Here is a 16,344-nt window from a genome sequence, read left to right on the forward strand (position 1 = left end):
CAAGGTGACTCCACACGGCCACCTCAAAGAAGGCAGGACGGATTACTGGCCACTGTAACCGGTGGGTCCGGAGACACAGCTTAACCCCTACAGCCCTTATAGCTGGCCTCCATTGTCCTGATGCTCCAAGTAAACAAGACCAGTCCGGCACCTCAATGCCCACCCACCGCGATCAGATTCCGGGGGTTTTGTTTTTATTTTTAGTAACCCATTAAAACCAAACAAAAAGACATAATCATCGTGGGAGAAGAACATCCAGATGGCTTTACCTAGTTCCTTGTTGTTTTTCTAACCCTGCAGACAGAAGGGAAATTAGCATTAAAGGGCTAAAACCTAATAATTCTCTCCTGTTAGGAGACGCCTATGGCTTGGCTATCGAGAATTGAAACTAGCAAAATTACAAAACAGGTTCCAGCGAGACGAGTTGCAAAGGAGGGTGTGAAGGCTCGTGCCCGGTCAGGGTTGGGTCGGGTCCGGTCTGTAAACCCAGGAAACGGCTGGCTGAGCCTTCCCTGCGCCCAGACTTGTGCCCGGGAGTTTGCAAACCAGGCTTCCGGACGTTCTCACGACTACAGAGCCCACGTTCCAGACTTAGAGATGCCAACGCGCCTTGCCTGGACTGACTCGAGTTGTATTCGGGGTGTGGAAACAGAGATCTTGTCCAACCCCACGTTTTTCCTCGGTTCATATCACAGGCAGTGCAGTGGCGGGAGAGCGGCGGAGCTCAGTGCCACTCACTCACTGGAGGCGCCGGCAGGAGGTGACACGTCCCGGGAACCGATGGGATCCTCGGCTCCAGCCCAGCTCTCCCCGCCAGCCCGGAATCCCGGAGGCCTGACGCCGAGGTCGCCGGGGTTGCCTCTCGGGCTTCCCCGCGTCCCTTCCCGCCCACACGTTTTCCGGAACCCCAGCCCCCGGCGCGCGACCCGCGGCCGCGTCCACGGTTCTGACAACCCGCGCGGCAGCCCGTCTCGCTCACCTGGCCAGCACAGCACCGGGCAGACATCGCCGCGGCCGACGACCTCGGGGACGCTGCCCGCTGGGCCCGCCACTCGGGCCCTCACGGCTCGGTCGGCGAGCGAGGGCACGCACGGAAGCGGGTCTGGCTTGCCAGCCGCCAGCGAGCCGAGCAGCCCTAGCCGAGCGCTGCGCACCTCGGCCTGAAAACAACCGCCGGCAAGCCCCGCCCCGCCCCGCCCCCAGGCCCCGCCCCGGGACCGCCCCCATCCCGCATATCCCGCCCACATCTTAGGCTCCGCCCCCTTATCTGACCCCGCCCCGGCCTGGGCCCCGCCCCTCCCCGGGCGGTCCAGCGGGCTTCTTCCTTTCCGGCACTTCCGTCCCGGTTAGGCGGTGGGAATGCATCTGACCAGGCTCCGGGTTTTACCGACCCGCCCGGTTTTCGCGGCGGCGCCCCTCCGCCCTGGCTCCGGTGAACTAGAACCGCTTGCCCTTAGCTAATAAAGCCTGGAGCAATAGTGAGAGACTCCCTCCCGACTGCCCTGCGCTGGTCCCACTACCGGGGGACCACTGCTACTGGGCTGTGATCGCCTCGCCTCCTCAGAGGCATCCACCAGATCCCTGTTCGGGAAACTCCTCTGGCCCCCAACCCCCTCATCTGCGGGGTTCACCCATCCTCCGGCGCCTGGCTCTCCCACCTGCCGTCCCGCGGAACTCTGGGGGCTCTGGGCTCTGGTAAGAGCTCTGTCCCGAGAGTCGGTCTCGGAATCCAGGGACTCAGTTGGCGTCCTCGCTTCCTCTCACCTGACCCACGCTGAAAGAAGGATTCTAACAATTGTTTGTTGGATGCCAAGGGAGAGCCGGGTTTTTCTCTTCTCACCTGAATCTCTCCTCATTGTCACTTTAAATGCAGAGCTATTTCTGTTAGTATGAATTTTACACCAATTCCTTTTTTACTGAAAGAGTATTTCAGATAAACATTACTGTACCCATTTGAGGAAGGTAACGTGGAAGCCCAAGCATGTTAAATAGCTTGCCCTGAAGTCTGAGGAAGTGAAAAGGCAAAGCTGGGAATCCTAGTGTCTGGTCCTCCTGCACACAACCCAGGGCTTGATCTTCACTGGACAGCTTTTGTCAATAGTGTCTCGGGAAGGTTAGGAACAGACTAGAGAAAACAATCAGTGCCTTATCTTCCAGCGACTTAGATCCAGGAGTTTAGAGTGACATACACAACGGAGCAGGCCCTACTTGGAGGCCAGAAAAGTTATGAAGACGGCGGCTGTAACTAAAAATAAAGCGGTGTGGGAGGTGGTACACCAAATCAAGTCAGCACAGCGCCTTGCTGGGTGGCAGCCTGTGTGTGACTCAGAGCCAGGATCTCTGTGGGGCTCAACAGTGAGCCTCGTTGTTTGCTGCAGGAAGGTCACTTGACTTCGAACTTCAACCCCTGGGGAAACCGGTTGGACACCAGGAGTTTCTGTCTTGGTGGAAACCACCCAGCAGGTGTGGGAGGGTGCAAAACCCACAAACCTTTGAGCTGGGACTTATCCACTCCTTTAGGAGAATCCTCACCAAATATCAATGGGTTAGGATCAGAGGCTTCCTACCAGAGTCCTTTTTTTGTTTTTATTTGTTTGCCAAACCTATGCTAGGATTCAGAGTACGGATGTCAGTGTCCTGGAAAGAGAGCATACATCTTAGTGAACTGGAGGAAGGGCTGGCATCGGAGCTGAATGGTAGAACACTTGCCCAGCATGCGTGAGTTTCTCCCCAACATGCCAACAAAGCTGTGGTGTGTCAGATGTACACTATGTTACCAAAAAAACGTTAACAAAAGCCTGAGCTTCCCACAGTCAGGAAGTTGCAAATTCTAACTTCACTAAGAACAGGCTGGATAACATGACCTCTTTGAAGCTCTGACTTAACCACCACTTGTATTAATGAATATGTTTGGATGAAACGAGAAGATAGTTTGCGATTTTCTCTTCTGGTCCCAGCCCCTTCAAGATCTATGCGGACCGTGGTGCAAACACCATGTCATACATAGCCGGTTTTACAAATGGCACCAAGACAACTGGTTGCAGGCTGGGATGGATGTAGCTCAGTGGTGGGCCCCTCACCATGCCTGGTGTGAACTGAAGTTTTCTGTAGACACTATGTGCTTTCTCTTTCTTAACACGCTAGTGCTGAAGTCTGGCAGACTAGACTGGACCTTCATGATTGTGGAAGGATGGAATGTTGTAGATCGAAAATCAAAGTTATCTTGGGCTATCTCTAGTCATCTTACTAACCACTTACGGCCCACCTCCAGAATCTGACTTAACATGTTCATGACTGTTAGGTAAAACCTTTGGAATGTACTGCCCAGAAGAGCGCTAGCTTCCAACCGTAAAGTTGAGTGTTATGAGCACATCTGAAACCTGTAGCTACTTCCCAACTCTGCAGTGTCCTTCCTAGCTAGTATCCCCACCCAAGTGTTTGGTAAATACATTCATTTATGAGTTTTCTCTGAAACTATAAAAGTTCATGTACCCTCTTCTGCAACAGAATGCCGTTCAGGCCAACCTGAAGTTATGTTCCCAGGCCATGGTTATCCATATTTGGCCCGGAATCAACAATCTCTTGTTCCCTTGAGAGTAAGAGCTGTTTCACATCAGCACTAACAGGCACTATGTTCCAAGGTTCCATTCCCAGAAATACAAAAAGAAAAATAGAAACCCCAGCAACAGAGAGGAATCATGCAATGGTTTGGAGTCCAAGTTGCCGAAGAAAACTTTGTCAAGAAGCACAGCATAAGAGCTTATAGAGTCTGAGATGGGAACTCAGTGAACCAGCACTTGCCTAGCATACAGGAAGCCCTGGGTTCAGCAATGCCAGCACCATCCCTGTGACTGCTGAAGTTATTAAGGCCTTCATGAAGCTCAAGGAGGTCAAACCTCGAACTCTGAGCTGCACATCCAGCAGACTTACTTCTGACATCCATGCCAAGCCCAGGAAGAGTGTGCATGCTGCTGTAAGGCCAGGACTAGCTCAGAAAGCCAAAGTTCAAGGCCAACCCTCTAGCGAAGGCAAGATACAACTCTGGCTCCACATCAGTCTAATTCTGCCTCCAGCTCCAACTCGCAAGGGTGCCCAGCCCCTCAGCTCTCCTTAATATAGGCCCCTGTGCTGAAGGACTGGGTTGACCCCTGGAATGACGTAGGCTTGTTGTTACTTGTACAAACAAACTCTACACAGGATTTGTCAGCAAGAAAAAAGAGAATTTGCGTGTACTCTTCTTCGATGTTTGATCAAAGATCTGGAATTATTGTGGCCAGGCGTGGAGGTTTCCTCACCTCCCCACTCTGAGGACTTGTCTGGTTTGAAGCATCCTTTATATTTGTGGTTCACTGCTAAGAGTAGAGGTACTGTTAGGAGACCAACAGAAACAGTGGCACCTTAATTTTATTATTATTATTATTATTTTTAAGTAGCCTGCATACTTTTTGATGTGAGACGTGGTGTTCCTAACTTGAAGGGAGTTGTACAGTCAGGTCCTTTTGATGTGGCTTTTTCAGGAACAAGCAGTAACAGATCTATTTTAGTAAGGTTGTAATTCTTGGCAGACCAAGTCAAATAGTCTCCCCACAAAAATTTTCTTAAATTAACTAAACTAGCTTTAGTTTGTATAATATAATTATATATGTGTGTTACATATAAAATTAGAAATAAGTAGCTTGTAATTTGCTTTTTTCCCCCTCCTTGAATTTGAAGATCTTTTTTTGATAGAGGTAAATATTTAAAAATACCACATACTGAACTAAAAATAGTAAGATATGTATGTGTGTTATTAAAATCAAAATGTAGAATAGACAACACCCTCTCCACTTTTTAGAAACAGGGTCTCACTAGATAGCCCTGCATGGTCTGAAACTCACTATGTAGACCAAGCTGGCCTCAAAGCTCACACAAATCCACAGTGATCACAGTACTGGGATCATGGTGTACGCCACCATACCCAACAACAACCCCTCTTTAAAACCTTTTTTTTAGGAATTGTCATTACAAATTTCATTTCCAATTCAAGAATTGACTAAAGACAAATAAAATTTCAGCTCCCTAAAAATTTTAGCCTTTAACAGCTTTGAGGAAGAAAACTAATGACGAATTCTGTTGGTTTTTGCTGTTGCTGACAGTGTGAGGGCTTGAACCCTGGGCCTGATGCATTTTAGGTAAGTGCTCTATCACTGAGCTATACCCCATCCCCTCTACTGAGGTTTGTTTTTTTTTTTTCTCTTTGGTTTTTTGAGACAAGGTTTCTCTGTGTAGCCCTGACTATCCTGGAACTCACTCTGTAGACCAGTCTGGCCTCAAACTCAGAGATCCACCTGCCTCTGCCTCCTAAATGCTGGCATTAAAGGCGTGTACCACTGTCTCCTGGCTCCCTCTGCTGAACTTTAAGTATTACAAAATTTTTTTCTATGATCTTTTGGGACCTGTCTAAAATCTTTTGGGACCTGTATAAAATCTTTTGGGACCTGTGTTGCTTGGTTTTTGTCAACTTGACACAAACCTAGACATATCTGGGATGAGGGAATCTGAATTGAAAAAAAAAAAAAAATGCCTCGTCAGAGTGGCCTGTAGGCAAACCTGTGGGGATATTTTCTTCTTTGGTGATTCATGGAGGAGGACCCAGCTAATAGTGGGCAGTGCTACCCCTATGCAGATGGTCCTGAATTATTTGAGAAAGCAGCCTGAGCACGCTATGGGGAGCAAGCAGTAAGCAGTGTTCCTCGGTGGCGTCTGCTTCGGTTCCTGCCTGCAGTTCCTGCCCTGTCTTCCCTTAGTGACGGAGTGTGACCTGAGCGTTATAAGATAAAATAAACCCTTACCTCCACAAGCTGCCTTTGGTCATGGTGTTTTATCTCAGCCGTAGAAAAGCAAAGACAGAAGGTGGCACCACAGAGTGGACCATTACAGTCACAGACCTGACCATGTTGTTTTCGGGGGATTATGAAGAACTTCGGGACTTTGCTCTGAAAAAGCTATTGAATAATCAGAGTTTAATGAGCTATCGTGGTAGTTTGGACGAGAAGATAATGCTAAGAGCGGTACCGATGTGGAAACCGGCTCGTGAAGTTTCAGAGGGAAGGTTGAGAGCCCTTGTAAGACTATATCAGGGACATTCAGTATTTGGAATTGAGAGTCTATGGTTCTGGTCGGCTGAGGCTAAAGAATTGGCTGCAATTAAGAAGAGTCCAGAACCACTAACGTAAATCTTTTGCTTTGCTTGGACAATCGATACTGGTCAGCTGGGGCCAAAGAATCAGCTACGATTAAGAAGAGATCAGCATCGTTAAGGCAGACTCTGGATCAGCACACAGAAGCTGTGGTCTAGAGGGGGCCAAGGCTGTAACCTGGTGCTGGTAGCTGCTGAACTTAGTCATGTGTAAGAGCCCCAAGTGGCACTGATTTTGAAGGCATGAAGGGTTTGGGCAGAAGCTGAGGGTTGGTGCTGTGGAGGTCAGGAGAGACTATTGGTGAAGAAGCAGCCTCAGTTACAAAAGAAGTCCAGGACTGAAGCGTTCGTGGAGAGACGTTGAGACCCCGTGGAGAGCAGCAGCTAAGGCTGCTGGTGAGGGTACAGCCCAGTTAGGGTGGAGACCCCAGCTTTTTAGAGATGCCAGTACCGTAGAATGACTGCTAAGGGCAGCGGCGGCGGGTATGGAGTGGAGCTGGACCAAGCCTACAAGACAAGCTGTGTGTGCTGAGAATGGCAGAGCCAGAGCCGCGGCACCGTCCCAAGCCTTTTGGAGCTTGTGGGTCCCAGAACCGGACACTGAGCTTTGCACTGTTGGACATTGATGTTTGCTTTGATCTGATTGCAACTATGCCCTGGCTTTTCCTTTTTAAAATAAGAAATATCTAACTTTTATTTTACAGAAGCCCGCAGTTAAGAGACTGGAATTTGAGGGAGACTTTGGATGTTTCGGAGAGACTAAATATTTTAAAGAGACTAAACTTTTAAAGTGTTTGAATCTTCAAAGACTGTGGGACTTGTAAACGTTGAAATGTTTTATACCGTGATATTAACATGACATCTTTGAAACAGACGAGAAAGGAAAAAGTTGTAGTTGAATAGTGATGTATCTGGGGTAACAAGTGATATAACAAGGGGTCCGTTGTGCTGGCTAGTTTTTTTGTCAACTTGATACAAGCCAGAGTCATTTAGGAAGAGAGAATCTCAGCTGAGGAAACACCCTCATCAGATTGGCCTTTGAGCAAACCTGTGGAACAGTCTCTTGACTGATGATGTGGAAGGGCCCAGATCGCCATGGCCAGTGCTACCCCTGGGCAGGTGGTCCTGAGTTGCATGCTGAGCAGGGCATAGGGAGCGAGCCAGGCCTCTGCTTCAGGTCCTGCCTCCAGGTTCCTGCCTTGAGTGATGGGGTGTGACCTGAGGGGTGCAAGATGAAATAAACCCTTTCTCCCCTAAGTTGTTTTTGGTCACAGTGTTTTATCATCACAGCAATAGAAATCCTAAGTAAGGTGTAGATGTAACCGTCTTATTAAAATAGAAACACAGAGCCAAATGCAGAGCTGAGAGCCCAAGAGGTCAGAGCAATAGCTAAGAGCTAAAAACCCTTTCTTACCCTTCACTGCTGCTGCTGCCCTTCCCCTCAGCAAGAGGCCTACTTCCTGTGTGTCTGTCTTTGTATTGACTTTCTGTTCTGCCTTCTCATTGGTTGTAAACCCAACCACATGACCTCCTCATCACTGCCTGTCTATACAGACCTCCAGGTCTTCTATGGTTGGTATTGAGATTAAAGGCGTGTGTCTCCATGCTGGCTGTATCCTTGAACACACAGAGATCCATAGTCTCCCAAATGCTGGGATTAAAGGTGTGCATCACCACCACCCAGCTTCTGCTATGACTTGCTGTTAGCTCTGACCCCCAAGCAACTTTATTTATTTATTTATTTATTTATTTATTTATTTATTTATTTATTTATTTATTTATGTATTTATTTTTTGGTTTTTCGAGACAGTGTTTCTCTGTGTAGCTTTGCGCCTCTCCTGGAACTCACTTGGTAGCCCAGGCTGGCCTCGAACTCACAGAGATCCGCCTGGCTCTGCCTCCCGAGTGCTGGGATTAAAGGCGTGCGCCACCACCGCCCGGCTAATTTTTTATTTTAATTTAATTTGTTTATTTTATTTATTTATGTGTATATGTGTTCATGCACATGCATGTGTGCATGTTTGCATACATGTGGAGGTCAGAGGGACAACCTTCAGAAATCTGTTCTCACCATCCACCCTTTTGAAGCACAGTCTCTCTTACAGATTCTGCTGCTGTCCTGCATATTCCAGGTTACCTGGCCTGCAGGCCTGGGAACCCTCTCTGTCTCTGCCTGCTGTCTCCCCGTAGGTCCTGGGATGTCAGATGAATGCTAAACCATCACCCAGTTGCTGATCTATCATTCCACGTGACATGATCAACCATGTCAATTCAATTTTCTCCAACAGCTCTCTCTTTCTCCCAGAGCCCTGCACACTGTTCTAACGTGGGTCCCTTTTCAGCTTCCACAGTACAGCTCCCATTCTGGGTCATGAGGGATGCTGAGTCCTTTTTTGCAGGTTCTTGGTCTGTTTGATAAAGGAATCTAAACGCAGACTCTGAAGGGAACTGAGGACAACTTTATTGGCATTCAAAAGGAAAAACAAACACACAGAATAGGTAATCTGTGCCTTAGCCACACACAGATCTGTGAGGTGCTGCATCGGGTGCGCATGTTGGGAGAAAGGAGTGAAAGATGTCTTCAGAGCTAGTGAGAAGGTCAGGGCAAACAGGTGACAGGGGTTAGGATTTGAGCTGGTAGTCAGAAAAGTGAGACGTAAAAAGAGAAGAGAGGAAAAAGTTAGGCCTTCTGAGTTACAGCTCAGACAGTGGGCAGGCTCCGCAGTGGCTCTTTACGCAGCTGCCCTGAGGGAGGGGTTTGAGGAATGTTTGAGTATGGCCCTCATGAAAAGGATAGCTACTTTTCCTCTTGGGGGGGAGGGAGGCCCAGAACGGACCCCTTGATAGGCAGGTGCGCTATCCCGGAGCTACATTTTCAGCTCTATCAGGGAGGTCCATTTCCAGCAGCCCTCCCATTTGCTTATCAGGGCTTCCAGTGTATCTTGCTTCTTTCCACCTTCCTGCTCCAGGCTTGTTTTCTTTAGGCTATGAAGGAAAACTGTCTCCTTAACACCCAAGGCCTCCTCCGTGTCTGGCAAGGGACACCGCCACTGTTCCCGTTATCGAGCACTGACCAGCCCACTCCCCTGGTAAAGGGGGTTACTGCCCATCACTATCTGTATTAGAGGACATCACATGTTATTCCTGTGGCCCAAAGGAGTTTCCAACATGGGAAGCACCTGCTGTCTACATCAGAAATGTGCTATCTGGACTTGGGTCAGGCCACTTACACCACAGGAAGTTGACATTAGATAAACAGGGCCCACACGGGGTCTGGAGAAACACTGGCTACAAATCCCCTCCCCCATTCCTTTTTTTCTTGTCCAGCATCCCCTGTCACTGGGATCTGTCTCTCATTCCCTTCTGTTGCACACGGGCTTTCGGAGGTCATGTCGCCTGTCTTAGTTAATTCTCTATTTCTGATGAAAAACATCAGCAGCTCCATCCAGAAGCCCTTCTCGAGCACTGGCCTTCCCTGAGCTGCTGGAGTTAAAGGCGTGTTCCTACCAAATCTTACTGTGCCCTGAGTCTCCTACCAGTAGCTCTTTCCTTTCCAGCTTCTGTCTTCTGGGAATTTTGTCTTCTTTGAGGCGGCATCTTGCCATATAGCCCAGGTTGTCCTCAAACCCATAGCAATCCTCCTGCCTCAGCCTCCGAAGCATTGAGATGGCAGGCAGGAGTCACCACTGTAGCTCTCTTGAACATTTTCAATTCTTCCTTTTTATTAAATTATCCAAGGGATGGAGATGGCTCAACAGTTAAGAGATCTTGCAGCTCTTGCAGAGAACCTGGGTTCAGTTCTCAGCACCTATATGGGGCAGCTCACAGCCACCTGTAACTCCAGCTCCAGGGAGTCCTACACCATCTTCTGCCTCACGTGCACACCCCCCACCATACACACACATAATTAAAAATAAAATAAATCTTTTTTTTTTTTAAAAAACTCAAGTTGTAGTCAGATGTTTCTCCGGTCCTGCCCAGCCCTGCGGTCAGCAAGAATCTCTCCCTTCCACATCCTGTAGCCGCTTGATCCCAAGAAAACCCACAGAGGCTTATGTTATTTGCAAACTGTATGGCCTATGGGTCAGGTTTCTTGCTAGCTAGCTCTTATAACTAAACTCAGTCCATTTCTATTAATCTATATGTTGCCATGTGTTCCGTGGCTTTACCTGCGTGCCATTACATGCTGCTCCCTGGACAGCGGGATGGCGTCTTTCCTGCCTCTCCTTTCTCCTTTCACCCTCTCCCTTGGATTTTCCCGCCTGGCTCCATCCTGCCCTGCCATAGGCCAATGCAGCTTTATTTATCAACTAATCAGAGCAACACATTCACAGCCTACAGAAAGACATCCCACAGCATCAAGTTATAAACATGATCAAATTTTTCCCAAATTATACAATAACTGCAAATCTCACTTTGGTCCAGCTTCTAGCTTTTTCTCTTTTGCTCTTAAAATGTCTAGAAAACAAAGGGTTGTCGCAGTCACGGGAGCTACTCCCAAGTCCAGCGGCGCTCTCTGCAGCCTCCTGCTTAGGTTTGACAGGAGGACCAACCAACCCCTCCTTCCCATGGTTTGATTTTTATATCCAAGAGAGAAAGAAAATCGAATGCAACTCCACTAGTTCCTATGCAGAGGAATTTTCAAAGAACTTTTATTTTCAAGTTCAGGTGATGACCACAAATAGGTTACAGGGATGATGCCTGAGCAGGCGATGGAAGGAAGAAATGGTTCCTGTGTACGATTACCACAGTTGTGTACATACAGCGTGCTGATGGTTCTGAGGCGCTAAAATCGCACTTTAAAATTCTGCCTCCATGTTGTAAAGATTCTCCCTTGCATCCCATCGTGTTATTAATTTGCTTGCCGAGTCCCCTGAGGATAGACAGTACAAAGGGAAAGGCTCTTAGGCATCACTCCAGGGGACTCAGATTCCACACTAATGAAGGGGGAGGGAGTTTCTCAACAGAATTGTAACCCTGTCCAGCCTTCTGGGAGCACACTAATTTCAATTTCTTAGTCCTCTCTGGTCCTGATGCCAACGGTAAGGAGACGTGTCCCCCATTTCTAAGGTGTATCAGGTACACTTGGGTTTTCCGTTTGGTGCACTCAGGTTTTTAGTGAATCCTTTCGAAGGGATCCAATTATTAACCCAGCTCCATTTTGCTGATCTGTCCCTTTCTGAGTGGTTCTTACACTCAGTTTATCTTAAGATCCAGAATCACAGACCTATGATAGACTAACATCCTGTGAGGCCAGGGAGATTGCCCCAAGCAGCACCAATTTCCTTCCCATTTGCAAGGCTGTGAGGACAGTCTTGGGATAATGACCAGACAGATTGTGACCTGGCTACGACCTTTCACTATCAAACTGCCCCAACTCTGCCTTCGTTATGGTCCTATGTAGGGAGCAAAGAGCCTTGTGCACACAGATAAGCACTGGAGAAGCCAGGAAAGTTAAACACACAGCTCACCTCTTCAACGGAATGAGGTGTGCAGCCTCTCTTCCTGGAACACTAGAAATGATGTCATTTTACACCCTGGTGATCCTTTGCTGTCTGATGAGACAGACTCTGTCTTACCTCCCAGAATTTATGTTTATACTTATCCAAGACCTTTCCACTAAATCTTGGACATTGCTTTTAGATCATAAAACCCATTCTTATGAGTGATGTCACATGTGCAACAGCCTGAGTGACTTCTGTGTCACTTAGGGCCAGGCCAATCCTGACACCCACAGACATTGTGTTTACCTCAGTCAAGCTCCCTAGACCCGAAATCTCGGGCGCTATCTCAGCTTGATTCCCAGCCTAGTTAAAATAAGATATATTCTCGTGACTTGGAAAATAATCATCATAGTGCAGTTACTGTTAGGGTCCTGGAGAAGTCCCACAAAAGACCACCAACACAAAGGCAAAAATAGCGACCCCCAAGAAAAGCTTGCAGGTTCTTTTAAATACAACTAAAGGGATTCTAAAGGCAGTGAGATCATTCTCTCTAGGATTGGTTTGAGCAAATGGCAATCATATTAGTATGTTTCTAATTGGTTAGAGTTAGCAGGGGTTGGTTAAGGCTATAGCTTTTCCATGTTTTGGGCAAGCCTGGACAAGTTCCAGGCTTTGTTCTTATTTGGAGGAGGAGGGTGTGTGTGTGTGTGTGTGTCCCAGGCCTCATTCTTACTATGAGGGGCCTTGGTAATTGATTGCCCTCAGAGACCACCTGCTCAGTTTCCAGAAGCAGGGGCTGAGGCCCAGCTCTTAACTGAATTACTAGGAGCCCGTCATGGTATTTGTCAGGCCTCCTCAGTTACTATCCACTTTTACTATGACATTTTAAAAGCACTTCTAAAGATGGTTCCTTTCTGTTCTTCTACATACCAGGGAAAAGTATTCTATCTTCTCTGATTTTAAAATTCAATCCTCAAAATGTTCACTATCCCGATTTCAAGTAAACACAGCTTATAGCTCAGACTGACAGAAAAGGGAGGGAGACAAAGGCCATTTATACCACCCCCACCCACCCCCAACCCTCCCTGTGCCCCGTGGAGAGCATGGCCTTGTGGGCTGTAAGGCGCTCAACAATTAGGATGTCCACACAAGATCTGTCCTTTGAATATTCTTGTTTTATTCACACAAACATTCCTTATAATATCGTACTAACATAAAAGTTAAACAGACATCTCCCTGGGCAGGGAATAGTTGTTTGGGCAGAAAGGCTGCTGCAGCATTCCATTCTCCTGTGAGGATGCTCAGGGAGCTTGCAGGCTCAATCCGAGTCGGCTGTGAAGCCCTTCAGTTGTGGCAGGCTGGAGGATGGCACTGATGGAGGTCCAAGAGGTCCAAGAGAGCATAAGCCAATGGCTAATGTTGACAACCAGGCCTGTGTGGGCCAGTGACAGTTCAGGGGTCACTGAAGTCAACGTCTCTCACAAAGCCTCAAGTCTTGCTAATGGGTGTCAACATGAGCTAGAGGCAAGGCATGGTGGGAGCACAGCCGTTGGTCCTCAAGAACGCTCCCAAAGTTCCAATTTTGGTGTCATTTTGTTGGATAGTAGCTTTGTGCTCTCAGGGGCTGATTCACCAACACGTCAACACCATGTTAGGGTTAGCTCATTCGAATACCAAGGCCTGCCCTGGACTAGGCATATGTGAGCTGCCCGGAGGCCTACCAGGGCTTGCTTCTGAGGCCTAGCTCTTATCAGAGCTGTCGAGTGGCGAACTTCTATGTCACCAGCATTACATTATTCCAAAGTCACACAAAATGACTTTTGAGTCACACAAAATGGCTTTTAAATTATGTTCTTTACATCCCCCTCTCCCAACCCCCCTCAGCTTTCCTCATTAATCTGCTCTCATTTCCTAAAAGACATGGTAGAGGTGAGCCCATTTATTTAATTATACTGTTGATGTTGACCTGTCTTTTCAGTTAGTGTTTAGACAGAGGCCCCCTGGCGTCTCTCTTTGAGTCATTACACTCAGAGCATCTCTGAAGTGTAAGCTCTTTGGAAGTGATTGCTGAATCAGAACCACAGCCAGTTAACTGCCCTCAGAACCCTATAGCTGTCTTCCTTGCTCTGTGAGGGACAAAAGGCAGAATTTCCACCCTGGGATAGTACAGGAAGAGAATCCCATGAATCCTGTCTGCTTTTCACGGTGGGATTTCCGTTGCGTAAGAACGAAATCCATTTCTTTAGAAATGCTTTTAAAATAGATTCAGCTGGAGAATTTGTTTAGAGACAGGGCCTCATATAGCTTGAAGCTTATGTAGCTAAGGATGACTTTGAACTCCTAGTCTGTTCATTCAGTACCATATCTAGCCCAGAGTATTTATTTTATTTATTTATATTTTATGTATGAGTGCTCTGCATACATCAGAAGAGGGCATTAGATCCCATTATAGATGGTTGTGAGTCACCATGTGGTTGCTGGGAACTGAACTCAGGACCTCTGAGAGAGCAGCCCGTGCTCTTAACCGTTGAGCCATCTCTCCAGTCCTGAGAATTTATTTTAAATTGCTGAAGAAACAGAAAATGTTGACTGGGGACTACAGTTCACTTCATAGAGCGCTCGCCTCTGTGCATGATGTCTTGGGTTCAGTTCCTAGCACTGAACAAAACCCAGTATAGTGGTACATGTGTCTATAATCCTGTCGTAGGGGGGTAGAGGCAAAGAGGGTCATGAGTTCAAAGTCATCTTCAGTTACGTGGCAAATTCAAGTCAAGTTTGAGTCAAAACTGACCTACATGAGACCTTGTCTAGAAAATTTAAAAAAAAATGATAAAAACAAAACTCTTCTTCTTCTTCTTCTTCTTCTTCTTCTTCTTCTTCTTCTTCTTCTTCTTCTTCTTCTTCTTCTTCCTTTAGCCTTGTTTTTCTTCTTTAGAACCACTTCACGTTATTTCTCTGTAATCCTGATCATTCTTGGTGGGTCAGGCGAGTAGCTTAGCTTCAGTCTAGTAGTGGAGACCATGTGTGTGACTTCACTGTCATGGAAGGAATGGACTGAGTCAAGCTGTGATCTATGTGAGCCACACTGACTGAGGAAGACAATTTAGAATACTTTATCCCATTTATTTTATAAGCTTTAAAAACTTTATAATTGCACTTTTAAAGGCTCTTTGAAGAGTGTAACATTTCTGGGTGGTTAAAAAAAAAGATTGTCACAGCTTAATTGGCAATGTTTTTCTTCCTTATGAGCCTATAAAATAATGAGCCCCTACAATTACAGTGTTTTAGATTCAGTGACTACAACAGCGCTTCTTATATGTCACATAAGACATTCCCCTCAGCCATTCTGCTGTTCCTCATGATTCAGTGTCCTGATGAGTTTTCAAAGATGCCAGAAAATTCTCCTTTTATGACTAATCCATACATATGAACCCACCCAAGTCGTCCTTTATCCCCAGACATGTGTGTCTTTTTTAAAGACTTATTTACATGCATGAAATATTTGCATGCATACATATATGTGCACCACATGCACACCTGTTGGATCTCCCAGAACTAGGGTTATGCTTGGTTGTGAGCCACCATGTGGGTGATGTTCCTCTGCAAGAACAACATGTGCCCTTAACCACTGAGCCATCTCTCCAACCTGAACACATTTCTATCTGTAAGTTGGGCTGAGGAGATGGTTCAGTGGTTAAAGAGTGAGGACAAGTTTGGAGTCTCAGAACTCACATAAAAGCCATTCAGGCATGGGGGCCACCTGCTATCCCAGCCTGAGGGAGGCAGAGACCCGGAGGGGATTCCCAGGACCAGACAGAGCCAGACTAGGTGACGAGTGAGGTATCTTGCCTCAGTAAATAAAGTAGGGAGCAACCAGGAAAGATATCCAGTGTCAACTTTGGGTCTCTGCACACACATGCACTGGTACACACATGTACACACATAAGAATGAAATGTTACATTAATGGTGGAAATTTAGAGAGGTGACTAAGTGGTTAAGGGCACAGTCTGCATTTCCAGGGGACCTCAGTGGGTTCCTAGCCCCCATGTCATATGGCTTCCAACCTCCTATAACTCTAGTGTCAGGGATCAGCCTCCTCTGGCCTCGGAGGGTACAGCCCATATATATTACATATATATAATTAAAAATACAAAATAACAATAAAATAAAATTGAGAATTTAGGGCCAGAGAGAGGGCTCAGCAGGTCAATGTGCCTGTCACCACGCCTGATAACCCAGGTTTGAGCCCAGAATCCACATGGTGGAAGAAGAGAGCCCACACGTGAGTCTTGTCCTCTGACCTCCTTATGTGCTGCGGTACCTTCACAACATGCGCAAAATGTAAGGTTTTTGTTTTGTTTTGTTTTTAATGAGACTCTTAAAAAGTCACTCAGTTGGGAAAGAACTTTTGCAATAGCACATAAAACAGGAAGTGGTTGTTCACATCTGCAATCTTAGCACTTGGGAGGTGTAGGCAAGAGAACCGGAAGTTCAAGGTCAGCCATTACATAAGAAGTGTGGGGCTAGCTTGGGTTACACGCAACCCTGTCCCTAAATAAATCAGTAAATGACACTCTTTTAGAAAATGGACCTTAACTTTGAGAGGAACTTAACTTGGTGAGGTGGCCGGATACACTGTGGTCTGGATAATAGAGATAAGGACAGGTCCCTGCTTTTCTGAGCCTTAACAGACACGGGCTACTGCAGAGAGGGGATGGGGA

General features: G+C 47.0%; 1 protein-coding gene across 1 annotated transcript in view; it reads right to left on the bottom strand.

Annotated features, from left to right (window-relative positions):
* Positions 1 to 1,176, bottom strand: part of Serinc5 (serine incorporator 5) — a 101,571-nt gene extending 100,395 nt beyond the window's left edge. Inside the window, exon 1 of the mRNA XM_052743573.1 lies at positions 980 to 1,176. Coding sequence (XP_052599533.1) covers positions 980 to 1,006 — 27 coding nt within the window. The 5' untranslated portion in view covers positions 1,007 to 1,176. The remainder of the gene's footprint in view (positions 1 to 979) is intronic.
* Between the last annotated feature and the right edge of the window lie 15,168 nt (positions 1,177 to 16,344).

Source organism: Peromyscus californicus, unplaced genomic scaffold, assembly GCF_007827085.1.
Source record: "Peromyscus californicus insignis strain IS unplaced genomic scaffold, ASM782708v3 Scaffold_18__1_contigs__length_77618521, whole genome shotgun sequence".
NCBI lineage: Eukaryota > Metazoa > Chordata > Mammalia > Rodentia > Cricetidae > Peromyscus > Peromyscus californicus.